At 42.0% G+C, this 14,639-nt stretch overlaps 1 protein-coding gene across 2 annotated transcripts in view; it reads right to left on the bottom strand.

Moving 5' to 3' along the window:
* The window catches only part of cacna2d2a (calcium channel, voltage-dependent, alpha 2/delta subunit 2a), a 138,163-nt gene that overhangs the window by 63,869 nt on the left and 59,655 nt on the right, over positions 1 to 14,639 (bottom strand). For both annotated transcript variants that reach the window (XM_046383435.1, XM_046383436.1), the window contains exon 4: positions 5,804 to 5,863. In XM_046383435.1, the coding sequence (XP_046239391.1) occupies positions 5,804 to 5,863 (60 nt within the window). The remainder of the gene's footprint in view (positions 1 to 5,803; positions 5,864 to 14,639) is intronic.

The raw sequence follows: 14,639 nt of genomic DNA, 5'->3' as shown, positions 1-14,639 counted from the left end.
TGCGAGCGCTCTGTCTCAGCTTAAGGAAGTTAAAGAAAAAACTGCTCGCAATGAAAATAGATGCAGTTTATTTGTGATTATACAACAAAGCAATTCTTATCTTTGTTTGAAATAGGCAATGTGCATTTAAAAAAAGGGCTCACAAACTCCCCCTTCTTGGGTCTTGCCTACAGAGATCCTCCAGAGTTTTGGCTGCTGTGGTGCACACACAAAGACGTTTGGGAAAATCAATTTTATTCCTAGTTTATTGTTAGAAGGCCTGTATCTAACTCTCAAAAAATGAGGGAAAGATATGCAGATAAATAAATCACTTGCAGATAAAACACTACAAGCAAAACAAAACACCGATAATGACTGCTCTATCCATATTCTGCTATAGGTTTAGCTCAACTAATGACAGTCAGGGAAATGAAAAATATCACTATTCAGATTCAAGAAAGATTTGCTAACAAATACTGAAATGCACGTGCTTCCACAAATGGCCCACTGCTGCCTGTTTTAGTTAATCCAGTGAGAGATGAAAACAGGGGGATTGGCAACATTTCCAAAAGACAAAAAAAAGAAAAAACAACATAGAATGAACAACATGTTGAGAGTAGAATGAGATGAAACAAAGCCAGAGTGAGGCATCTCTTTGTTTCTGTCTATTTTTACCAGAATCTGAATGTGAATCTGTCAAAGGAAGCCCTTATAAGACTAATGTATTCTGTGGCTAATGGAGCTGGTAGCTTCGAGGGCTGGGCTGAGAGTCACCACAATGATTCTCACTCATTTCCTCTGAAGGACCAATTATCTCAAATAGAGGCATTATGAAAGGAGCCGAACTTGGTCAAGTGAGCAAACCCTTGCGACTCAAGCTTGTTCCCCCCCAGCACTTAAGGTCATGTTACACCTCTGTGAGGACGTGTTGCGACTTCAGGGCAGTAAATGTGGCTGAAATACACATTTACAGCCTACCATTGATCTCCACTAAAATATGTAAGAACAAAGTATTGGCAAAAGCTAATTGAAAACAGCAAAGGTTATTAGCAATGTAAAGTTGAACTCTATAGGCGATGTATTCTATAAATACTATTTGTAGGTATTACCAAGTTACAGACGAACATACATGTGAGAAGAGCAAGAAAGAGGTCACTCGAATATGACTGTGTTATGTATGAGAGTGGGTGGCAGAGTGGAGATGAAGAGAGAAAGAGGCAGAGGGAGAAGAAGAGATTGTGTTGTCCTATGATGAAAGGCTTGATTGATTAGAGAGTGATGATTGCAGTAAATGGCCTGGAAGATGGCTCCATCTCTGTTTCCCGTTTTCCCCGTCTCTTTTACCTTCTTCCCTCACTCACTTGCTTTCCCACTTACACCTCTCTCTCCCTCCGTTCCTCTCTTTGTCACCCCCTCTCCCTGGATTCATCATGGCAGCCCATCAGCAGAGTGCCTCTCTCTCCCCTAATGGCACAGCTATTAGCACTAATGCATTTCAAACGTACAGCAGCTGCCACATCACAATCTGATGGAAAGTACATGTCTTCCTCCGATCTCCACAATCTCTGTCCTTTTTTTCACCCAATCTTGTGTCTCTGTTCCAATGTGTTGCACCTCATGTCAACCGTCCCTCAGCTAAGTGACTGTGGTCATCATCTGTAGCCTGCATACGATGGGAGATGAGTGGTTAAACAACTGATTGACGATGATACCAACAATACGTTGCAAAATTTGCAGCACTGTTTGGTTTTGCAATCACTTCATAAAGTTGTTGACACTCACAAAAAATAGATTTTATGTCTCTGCACAGGATAGAGGCACTGTATGTTGAAGGATGAGAGTTATCCAACTTTAAACCGCTGAAACAACTAAACTAGACTTTGTGAAGTCACATATTGCTGAAGACACTTATTTCACTAATCACTTGTTTCACCTTGTGAAAAGATTTGTTAACCGTAGGCTAACCATTACAAAGTATTAAACCCTCAGCATGAGTCATTGTAACTGAACCCACACATGATCTGAGCTAAACTAGGCCAGGCTCAGCATTCATCATACATTCAAATAGCATGCAGAGACACAAAAGAAGCATCTGTGTTTTTTTTTTTACGGGTTAGTGCAGAAAATTGTAAAACTTTTCAACCGTCACTTTAAAAAAAGATCCTGATAATACAAGTCCACACCCTCTAATACAGAGAATTGATATCTACAACCATAAGGTAGAGATCTGTGTCTGTAATGACATTATAGAGGTCATTAAGCCGTTTTATCACATAGCTTTACTGGATTCACCTTGGAGATATCCTCATATCATACTACTATTAAGACATATCAGGCTACATTTTGTTTCGTCAAAGTTATTATGTGCCATAATGTATGAAATTGTCAGTTAGGCTGTTAGGCTGATCAGCTTGCCATACACATTAGGCTGGTTCCACACAGAAATATCACTGGAGGTCAAGCTTGATCTGCTGGCATCGTCTAAACATCGTCTCCACCACAAAACTGCTTTCTGAAAAATCTAGCATATCTAGTAAACTTCTCCAGGAATATGGACAAAGGAGAGCAATTAAGAAATTAAAATTCTAATATCCACAAAAATAAATAGCACCTCAAGTGGCTAAACATCCTCTAATTTACCTGTTTTTGCTGCAACTTTGATTTCAGCACTTAACCACCGTCTGTGTGGTCAAGTAGCTTTTATTTAATGTATAAAAGTAGTATCCATTGCATTTAATTTTGTATTCTTATACTAAGATGAACTATGGTTTTTAACAAGGCTGCTTACTGTCCTAGTTAATAAGTCCTTAAGGACTCATTTGAGTTAAAAGAGAGAGAGAGAGAGAGAGAGAGAGAGAGAGAGAGACAGAGAGAGAGAGAGATTGATTTATTAATTTTTAGATAAAGATATTATAACATTCATTACTTGAAAAGGATAATATTCAAAAATATGATCTGCTCTGTTACAAGCCCCACATTTTAAGACATCATCCCAATCTTTAGTCAACTAAAAACTTTTTCTGCTTTTTTCATGTCTTTTTTCATGTCTTTTTCTGACTGACTGTGATAATACAATAAAAAAATCAACATCAAACATGTTTCTGTAAAATACTTAAATTATAGTGTTAGGCCAAGTTGCCTTAGAGACCATCTTACTGAAGAGGGTGCTTAAGAAGTTGCTAACCTTTATTTGTTGGTATTCTGGCATAAATATTAAAAGCAGTATACCATTTTAAAGTGAAAATACCCAGGAAATCATATCACCCAGAGAAATGCACTTTGGCTTTCTCTTCTGAAAAGCAACAGTCAAATCTCTTTCTTTGCTCACACAATCAGCTACTGGGGGAAATCTGTTGGACACAGAATCGTTTCATAACCTAATACTGTAACAGAAAATTTAAACTGAATTATAGGTTGATGTTATCTAGAAAAGTTTCATAGCACTTGGTTTTTTTTACTTTTCAGTTTACAATACAAAGCAGAGTTTTGATATGTGACTCTGAAGTTGCCAGTTCTCCCCTCGTCCCTATGAGTATTGCAAAGCAGCCCTGAAATGACTGTGCCGCCTTGGGATAACTCTTTTGCCAACACAATAGTTGAGTGTCACAGAGGGATGGGCACCTGACCTTGAGAAATCAGCGGCAATCCAACACTTTAATGTCTATTTCACACACCATTTCATTCCAATGGATTTAAAACCCTGAACAACCAACACAACAGTTGTTACAATCAACATTTTGACATCAATAATGTCCAGCAGTCAGGATGGTCGGAAGACTGGCTCTGCAGTTAGATCAGGAAAAAGCTTGAGTGTGTGTGTGTGTGTGTGTGTGTGAGAAGGACAGAAAGGCTGAGGTCTTCCCATTGCTACGGTAACAGCTGCGATGGCAGCCGCTATGAGGAACAGGCGCGTCGTTGAGTTTCTATGATGTCACCAGTTTGGAGAGGCAAGCAGATGGGCTGGGCCAGGTACAGAGCCCGTTGTTAATAAACACATACAAATATCAGCTCTCCGACAAACACAAACAACTGCATCATGCTTTTCCAACCCGCACTGGAGTGTGCACACTCACGCGCACAAGCACGCACACAAATTCGATCAAAACGCACCGTCTCTCATGCATAAACACCTTTTCTCTTCATTTGACTGACTGCTCCACCCTCTAGTTTAAGATGCGACGCATTTCTCCTAATATGCCCAAAGAGCATGCAGCCCTAATCTAATTAGAGTGTCAGTCAGCAGAGTGTTCACCCAAAGAGAAATTAAGAAAGCACAAAATCTACAAACAGGAAAAATCTTCTTGCAAGCATGTGCCATATCTACCTCTCCCACTCCTCTGTTCCACCCAACACCCTCCACCCCACACCCCCACTCCACCTCTTTGTGACATTTTTTTTTTTAAATGGTTTCACAGTCACCCCTGCTGAGATTCATTACCTGGCCTGATTATAAAGGCAAATGAAATCAGCTCTGATACGTTATTAATAGAGAAGCACCATTAGGATTCATTTGCAGTATTTGCTACAATATGATATATTCCAACTGTTTTCATGCCTGATTAAAGACACATACAGATAACAAAAGGGGTATATGAAACTGATGAAGGTGCAGAGGGTAAGACTAGGTATGAGGCTGGTGACCGGACACAATGAGAGATGGTAATGAGAAAAAAAAGGAAGACAGAGAGGAGAAAGAGCAGAAGCGGACAGAGAAAATAAGAGTTTTGGCAGGGGCGGGTTGGATTAAGAGAGTGCTGGCTTTTCCACTCAAGGAGGTACTGATGCCATATTGGATGCAGCTACTTATGAACAGGTGTGCTGTGTGTGGTCACTGTGACCCAGGCTCCACTTCCTGCATGGCTACACATAGGTACATCAGAGCCAGGCAGGAAGAGGCAGGACATCGGCCCCCCCTTAGGCCTGAGATGAAGGGACAGCTGCACTGCAGGTCCCTCCCTCTGACCAGCAGTGAGGGAGGGGTGCAGCCCAATCACCCCAAGACTACAGCTTCAGAGTGTAAGCAACCATGAATAAAAATGGACTTTGCAGGGGAGTAGGGCTCATAATTATTCGTTTTAAATCAGTTAAAGCCTTTTCTCAAATATCCCTCAGGAGGCGCTGGGTTAAAAATCCATTTGTGGGAAGTGTACCATGACAGCGAGCTCGTCTCCCTGGAGACAGAGGATATGACAGTAGGGAATGTGCATGTGTATCTGTCGGGTGAGGTTATATGCATGTATGCGTGTGTGCATCAGTATGCATGCATGTTTGTGGGGCATTTGAGTGTTTGCAAATTTGAGAGTCAGTGGAGCACACAGGCTCACAAACGCACACAGACGAACACACAAACCGGAGTAATACCATTTCTCTTTTTTTTTTTAAGACTTCAAGAGCAGATCTCGAGCTTTTTAAAGGTCAGCTGCAAAAGAATGCTGAATTTCCCGTGAAACAAAACGTACAGAAGGCACTTTGATAATACTGGCGACCATGAAAGTAACAACCCCAACAGTGAGCAATTATGGTGTGTGTGTGTGTGTGAGTGTGTGTGCGTGTGTGTCAGTGCACATGTAGGACTGTGTTTGTGTGTATCGTTTCCATTTGAACATCATTAAGTTTTATTGCCACATTGTCTCTGTGATGCTGATCACATTGTCATTTAAGAGTTGCAATTAAAAAAGGGGAAAACAGCTAAATTGAGAGGAAACTGGAAAACAGAGGGGAATGGGCAGACGACTGGAAGATAAACCAGTTTGCCTGAAAAAGAAAGGGAAAAAAAGGAAGGGGTCTTGGAGAAGGAGGGAGAGGAGCAGGTGTCCTACTTTACCGTCACACCGTCTTGCCATATGTGCTCCTTCTGAAGCAGCTCCGCCTCCCTGGCCAGTTTCTACAAGGAAACACAAAAACAGCAGTGTGAGTGTCAGAAGTCAATAGGACACTGATGTGTGTTTGGGCTTATGCGCGCGTGTGTGTGTGAAAAAGAGAGAGAGACAGACAAACAGGCAGGAAAATGGAGGTGGTGACCTGTTCCATACAAGAGACAGTGCAGCTGTAAAGTAACTGGACAATTCAGAGGATTCAGAGGCCTGCACAATGAAGCAAGTTCAGCACACCCAGGATATATTTTAGTTATTTGGTTTCACTAATCCTAACAACCACAATCACGTTAATCCAGCTCAGGCTTTCCCAATCTAACCATGAGCGTGTTCACACAAAAGAGGCGGTATTTACAGCATACGGCCCATCACAAATATGGACAAGTCAACTGGCAGAGGAGCAGAATATTTTACAAACAAAGAGCAAACTATAATATTAGACAAATACGAAGAAGGTAACCACACAATCCAATCTAAAGGAAATGCAGTCGCAGCTGCCAAATGCAAAAACAACAGCTGACAAAAAATAAATAAATAAAGTTCAAGGGCTCACACGATCTCGACCATTATGGAAGCAGTAGATCTGATCATAATTACATTTGTGTATTTCATTAAATTAGGTGGACAGTGTGAGTGGTGATACTCAGTCATAACACCGAAAGGTAGGGTTGACACTGAATTAACCTTGCTGTTCGTGAATCCTGCATCAAAGTTCTCTGCAGTGCCAAACCCTGTTCTCCTTACAGCACCAGTCGAAATTAGAGTACGTCAGCAACGGTAAGTTTTGACCGAAACCTGCTTGTACACTGCAACCAGGTGAACCAGCTGAACACACATGTTAAATGCTTTAAGCTGAAGATTATATCTCAAAACTGGCATTGTTTTGAAAGTTCTTCAGTAATTGAGATTAAAAAGAAATTGAGAGAATGTGAAGACTATGAAGTGAACACAACGTAACACATAACATTAAAAGTGTTACGTATTGCTAAGGCGATATATGAGTATTTGCCTGACTGACAGCTAAGCTGGCAAGGGTACGAGACACAATGTAAGCAAATGTGCTAGCATCACGCCAAGGCACAGATCATTAATATCGGTGGTGCTGAGGTAGATCCACAGCAGTCCAAATACATACATCTTTACATTTGCAGATTAGTTTTAAAGCAGTGTGCACTTTTCCTTGGTGGTGTTAGTTTGTTTACAAACAAGTCAACAAGATATTAGTCCATGCTTGTAGATAAGCAGCAGACATTAGATACAAAGCTAATGCTGTGGCTGAAAATTCATGGATTCAGCTGCTGACAAGTTGTTAGTAGGTGTTACAGTCACATGCACACTATATGCTGGCAACTGAAATGTCTGCACACCACGACTTTTGCATAAAATATAATGTGCACAGTGAGTATTTTTCGAATCTGATACTTATACTGTATATATGTACCATAAACTACTTCTTCTGTTTAGTATGATGCACAGGTCCACACCACTAAAGTTCCACATGGATGACAAACATCATACTTAGTTGTACGTGCACAGACAAGGGGGTTCTTACATAAGATGAAATGTGTATACATGTATGAAATGTGAATTTTCTTCTCTTGGTTGCTTTTCCCCTGCACAGAGAAGACATGACACGTAATTTACAGGGCAGATGTAAATGGTGTCCCAAAAAATACCCTTCAGTTGTGGTAGGTGTACTGATATTTTTTCTTTCTATATTGTTCTGAATCATAGAACATTAAACTTAATATTTTCATTGAACTAATATGAAACACCACTATCCACATATGTGCTTTAACAGTCTATCATTTTCACTATGTAGCTCAGGCTTATCTCTGAAGGAGCTTACTGTTTGTAGGCTTCTCATATGGAAAGTCATCCAAGTGGTAAAAAATGGTTAGAGTCTCTCTGCCTCCCTCCCTCTCCTGCCTCAGTATCTAGGTTTCCCCAGGCCTCTAGGGGGCGATCTTGTTCCTGTCCCAGAATAGCGTGATCAGGCACAAAGTCCCAGGGCTCTGAAATTACTAACCCTATTTAGACCCCTGCGACAGGAAGAGCTCATTCATTTGTGAAGCCACACTGAAGGAACCAGTCTCCAACCACGGGAGGCTTTTTATCTACCAAAAACACACACAAGACATAAACTCTCATTATAGTAAAAGCTGTCCCATTTCTATTAAGAGTGCCCCACCCATCTCATCTCAGCAAACCCTCCCACTCACGGCCACACAGATGCAGTACTGCTCCACCCCCACTCAGCACACACACCAGGCCCAGAATATCAGTCCAGGCTCTTGTTGTGTAGGGACATTAGTGGAGAAGAATGGTTTGAAGTTTGCGTGTGATGTGATATCACTAACCTAATTTGTGACACATAATAAGAGAAAATCTGGATCATTTTGAGTCCTTTGTGTTCTTACGCGTTTACATTGTGCTTTTAATCACCTGGACAAACCTAAAATAACAGCTATAAAATTTCATTTCACTCATTTCCTAATGAGACAATAGGCCACTGAAACAATGAAATGAGGATCTAATTAGCCCATTGAAATTATCACCAAAGAGTCCATTAGAAAAGACAGCGATCATGAGGCTTTTCATAACAGAGGGTCAGCCTTGCTAAAGAACAGTGGCACAGTGGTAATCTCTTGGTAAAACCATCAACACTACATTTTTCAATTAGGGATAAACACTGAGCAGCTGAACAATAATCTCGCTGCATTTCCAGCTTTGAGATTAGCCTGAAAATTAAAGCCATATGATTTTGCTTTCTGTCACAACAGCTGGTATATGTTTTTTATTTTTTTATAAGGAAAGTTCTATTTGAGGACACTAAAAAATAAGCATTTCCACCCTTTTGTTTCTCCCATCCTTCCGTCATGATCTTTGATCTGGCTACCTTTTCATCCCCCTGGCTCAGTCTTCTTCTCAGCATTTAATCCGTCAGTAAGAATCTCTACTTTTTCTCTTTAGAAAATCCATTTCTCTCCCCCTGAGTAGCCCACACATTTTTTTCACTTTCTCTGCTTCTCCAGCTGCCTCTCCTCCGGTATGTTTCTTCCTTCTCCCTCTGGTGGGCCACTATTTCTCTGGGACCCTATCTCTTCCCTAGCAGCTTAATGCAGTTCCCGTGCTCCAAAACAGCCATGTGTCTTCATGTGTCTTTCCTTCCACTGTGCTGGCCCAGATGGATGGGCAATACAAACAGTCAATGAATCAGAGTGAGAGATGTGGGAAGGAGGGGGGCAGGGATATATCATCTATGCTGGTGGCTGGAGCCCAAGCAGCTTAGAGCACTGGATGAGCATAGTGAGATCAGCGCAGTACAGCGCAGATAAGCTCAGTACAGGCCCACACAACACAGCAAATAACACTACAGCACACAGGCACAAAGACACCAAAAGAGTTGACAACATTAGCTCGGACCTCTAATGTTATTGCCATTGCAACCTTGACACATAATGCATCACATGTTGGGCCATTTGTCACCAAGCCTTCACCAAGCCTTCAGGCAAGGTCAAGAACCATAAACACAACGCTGTAATGGATAGTGGCAAGTGAAATTCCTCCACAAGGTCTACGGCCTCAGAAAAAAAACACACAACGGAGTCTGACATGTATGCAAACACTGTACATGATGGTGCCGGTTGTACAAACAGCCAAAGAGCCAGCTGTAGCAGCTTGGTGATGTCTCCGCTGTCCAAGAACCCCGGCGGTGAAAGGCCGCGCTCCTTCACTGAGCAAGACAACAGCAGGGGGAAAAAATATAACGAAAAGCTCAGCGTGAGGCGATTAGGATCTTTAATATTCATCACTGTTCGGTTTGCTCTGTTCCAAAGGGGAGCGGTTTAATCACTCGAAGTCATGTTATTTCTAGGGGAATGACAGCACACCAGGGACGGACAGCGTCATGCTGTGGTGAGCGCCAACCCGACACAGGGCCGCCTGTGTGATTGCTGCAGCCTGTTAGGCCCTTCCACTGAGTATTAACTTAAAGGGCACTCAACACACCACACTGTCGTCTGTGCGATCTGGAGGGACACTCCAAAACAGTCCTACAACGTGTGTGTGTTTGAGTGAGAGGGCACTTGAAAAAACACAACATGGTTTGTATGTGTGATTGCAGCCTTGAATTGAGGTACTCAGCATGCTCCAAATGACCCCCTCAGCTCAGTTTCTAGGAATGCTTAAGTCACCTTGGGGACCAAAAGACTGTGAAATGACTCTGTTGAGGTCACTTAACCTTCTCAGAGTGACTAGTGTGGCAAAGGAAGACCCTAAGTAAATCTTTCAGTAACTGGCTGTTGGACAGCACAATCATAACTGTAAGCCAATAAGCTCTTGAGAGAAAGGCATCTAAATATAGAGCAGCTTTCTTAAGGGTCTTTCCCACATTGTAGAATTAAATATCCAGATGCAGCATCACTAGAAACTACATTTTCTGACACATGCAGGAACAAGAAAAAAAATCATCAGCAATAGCGTCTTTACCTTCAGACAGAGTAAATGCATCTGTGGGCAGTGTTGCCTCTGTGGTGTACGTTGACATATGAGGTCCTAATCATCACAGACAAGGAGCATTAAATATTGAATGAATCCTGCTGTGTTTCACGGCTGCTGACAAATTCATGATACATCAAAATGTCAACAGTGTGTCGTGGCCTTAACAAGCTGCTCAGTGTGCTGTAGTAGTGCAGAGAAGTGGAATGTCATGCAGCAGTTAGCCCATTAGGGGGCAGCAGACTGAGCATACCGGTGAGCCCCAGCAGCAGCAGCAGCAGCAGCCAGTGGAGCCTGTCAGAGTGAGAGCAGTCTGCTTTAAGCTCTTCATTCTGTCTTCTCCACTCGGCCGGGATTAAGGCCAATCATAGAAATCACTGAGTCAGAACCGTCCCACAATAACAGATGGAGGGACTTTCCACTCCAGAATTTTAAAACATCACTGACAAACTCACTTTCACTTCGCCTCGCACCCTTGCTGCCGCTGTCCCCCGCCACCACCTTTAATTCTCTTGCCATCCTTTTATCTCTCCTCTTCACTCGGCTGTTTTATCCTGCCATCATATGCTGTACTCCATTTCTCTCCATCTGTCTCAGTTTACTGCCCTCAAACTTTCTCCCTCCTCTTAATGCCATATTAATTCTAACAACGGTCAGAGACCAACTTCAAAACAGTATAATTGACTTCACATGAGACAGAAGTTGTCAGGGTGAGATAGGAAGAAGTTTGCAAACTTCTAACTTGTTTTGGTTATTGCTTGTATTATTAAACATTCCTGTCAATGGCATGACAGAAATGACAGAACATCCCACGTGACTGGAGAAGACTGTGATCATAAGAATAGGCGCTCCTTTTCAGAGTAGCCAAACAATGTTAAAGTCTGTAATGAGTGGAAATAATGACCCTTAATTCTAGGTCCCCGGTTGTTTTGCTGCTGGCAGTTGGGTATTGTAGTCCTTATTAGCTAACTCTGACAGAGGATCTGCATGCATGGGTGGGAGACCCTGTCTTTGTTCGGTGATCTAAAGCACCCTGTGGCAGACCCGTTTGCAGAGGCTGTGTGTGTAGTGTGTGTAGTGCTATTGTAGCATGTGCTGAGATAATCCCTGCCTTTGTCCCCCCCCCTCCCCGATTATCTTCCCCCTCCACAACAGAAAATGTTAACACTTTCTTCTGCATTTCCCCGCTCATTGCAGCATATTCCCAACTCCACTCTGCTGTTTCCACGGAGACCGGATCTGGAAGACGACGAACTGTCACCTACCCACAGCAGCAGCTTTTCAAAATCAAACGCCAGCTTTCTACACTCCACACAGGCCCACAGAAACACCATGTTTCCGCTGTAGATTGCCAGCATTGTGCTGAAGCTTCTGTGTGTGGTTTAATGGGACAAGAAAGGCGACTGTCTTCATTTTGGAACAATACAGTAGCTTTCTGCAGCAGCTGAACTCCCTCATAAAGGTTCTTCAGATCCACACAGAAAATAATCGCTCATGATCATAGGCTCTTGTGTACTGAGCGGTCTATTTTGAAGTTTATAATATGGATATAATCAAAATACAATTATGTTGGAAGTAATGTCACAAATGACTGCTGAAGTATCTCCATACAAACAATATTAATTCTCTTCTAATTGGGGCACTTTTTGTTTCATTTGAGATACTCCATGCAAAATAATATGGATTTCACTCATTAAACCACAGAGCCTTGGAAGCTAAGTGGCAGACTCATCAGCACAGAACGGGGCCAAAGACCATTGTACTGCACATTATCATTCATTGGAGCAACTACCGCTGTAATTTCAATTAAACCTCCTTTGGGATGGATGCTACAAACAGCTCTATCACATCATTTACACACAGGCCCATGTGTACTCACGTCACAAGCGCATAGCCAGCACAAATCTAAAACACCTAAAGGTCAAACAAGGTCACTGCAGGAAACATCGCAGTGAGACAACACCGCACAGATCTGCAGCCCTGGCTGCTCGCAGGTAGCCCAGTGTACTACACACATGGGCCAGCAGGGGGCTCAGGGTGAGCGTGCAGGCGGAGTGGTGTGTCGATGGGGCCAGGATCAGCTCAGTGACATGTGAGCGTCTGGCTGGTTGGGCTCACTGTCCATTGTTTGACAGATAGTCACAGACATGCCCAAACTGCTGCCCAACCTTTCCTGCTGTTACTGGCATCAGTCACACAACAGGGACAGAGAGGGAGAGGGGAAGGGAGCCTAAAGGCGCCTTTTACTAAAATAAATAAATTAAATAATAAGATTCAGACATCTTGTTTCTCTTGCAGCCCATAAGGCATCGACCTTGCAGGTGACTGAGAAGGAGAAAATTGCATACCCATTGTCTGGAACAAGCAATAGCTAAAAATAACTAAGTCAAAAGGAACCCAGTGACATTCCACTAGAAACAAATGCAGCACATGACTGCTCTTTTAGTTGGTACATCTGTTAACAGGTGTGTGTGCGATTGCCTGGATGACCTGCTTGTTTAGGAGAGTGGGAAAGCATCAAGATGCAGGGCAAATGTCTCCTTGATCAAAGGTGAGAGTGAAATACACATACATGTATGCTGTGAATCAAACACAACGGAAGACTAAGAGCTCAGGTGCTACTCTATATTTAAACAGCATTTGTGTCACATCTTGACAAAAACTCCATCGGTGCCAAAGACAGATTATGTGAAGACACACAGACACAAACAAATGGTACGAGCAGGAAACCAATGTCAGTGGTTAAAGCTCCTCAGCATCTCATTTGAAAGCCTAATGAAGTATGATCATCACAGCACACATGTGTTTAATATGTGTACACATATAGAGACACTCTCAATTACATATGTCAATATTATGCTCATTCACTGACAATACAATGTTTGCTGATTGCTGGTCTGCTGCGATAAGATTTTTATTTGATTCACTTCAAGGACCTGTGATATTGATATATGATATTATCAATATGAGGTGATATCATATGCCCATTTAACACAATCAGTTCATTTTATATCTACTCACTAATAGCAACTAAAATATGACATGACAATGATCAATGAACTCTTCATGCAGTAGCTCGTGAAAACCATCCTTCCTGACAACACTGCAGCGCAACATGTCTTTGCAAATAAAATGGCAACTGTGATATATATATACATATATATATATATATATTATACTGTCTATGGTGTGCAATAGCAGCAATAGCCTAGCTTGTTAGCCTTCGTAAGCTTGTTAGCTTCGAGCTAGGTGGGTGAGTTTTAGGTGCCTCTCCAGGTTCGTTGTGTTTCCTCAGTATTTTATTTTATTATGGCATTTCTTTGGATATGGCATGCTTTTTGTCTGTTGACATGTCTTTTCTCCAAAATATTTCTACACTGCTGATTTATTCTTTAGAGGGCAGTAAATGGCTGCTTGCCATTATTTGCCTGGCGCTAGCACTTTTTGAATGTTCAGGGAGGAGGCATACTTGGATGGAAACAGTGACACAGACGTGCCATGGGATTTTCAAAATAAAACCATGTCTTAAAGATGATGATGGATCAATGTTTTCAAGTTACATCGATGATACCGGATCTTTGATCATAATGACTCTGTATATTGATCTATAACAATGGATTGCTCCTCCTCAACTCTCAATCACCACCTGTCACGTATTACACCCACAAAAACTCCACTCAGATCTATGAGCATAATATTCATTGGCAATCAGCTCAAAAGAGTCCTCACTAATCAACATGCAATCAGTTACACACACATTTGTACTCTCAGTGCCCTTTTCTTTGGCAGGATAAAAGTGGCCGCTGAGCTTGGATGCAAATACATTTGGAGGGGTTGGGTAAGTATTGTCCAGACATTAAAAAAAAAAAAAACAATTGGGGGAGGCAGGGTGAAATCCCTTTTTTAAATTTTACACACCATATCTGTATACTAAATGTAAAAATGTGTGATCAGTGATTTTGTAAGAGCAGCTGTGACATTTTTCATGAGGTGCGAATCCATTGACAGAAAAGAAACTTTTCACTTTGTTATACGTAGCTGAAATGGCGGGTGTCAGAAATGACCTGACTGATTCGGAGATGGCTGGCGTGAAAAAAGGGGTGACAGGAAAAAAAGAGAAACCCCACTAAAGACAGGAGGTGGTAGCTTTTTTTAAACTCAAAGCCAGACCAATATTATCTCAGTCCATCAGCTTGGAAACCTTCCTTTCACCTCACCTCACCACAGCACCGGCTGCAGTTCAAGGGCAAACTGTTTATTTTTGTTGTCCATTTATTTTTTGCCCTT

This window comes from Scatophagus argus, chromosome 3, assembly GCF_020382885.2.
Source record: "Scatophagus argus isolate fScaArg1 chromosome 3, fScaArg1.pri, whole genome shotgun sequence".
NCBI lineage: Eukaryota > Metazoa > Chordata > Actinopteri > Scatophagidae > Scatophagus > Scatophagus argus.
Note: the sequence above shows the minus strand (reverse complement) of the source record. Positions and strands in the feature narration are given on the sequence as shown.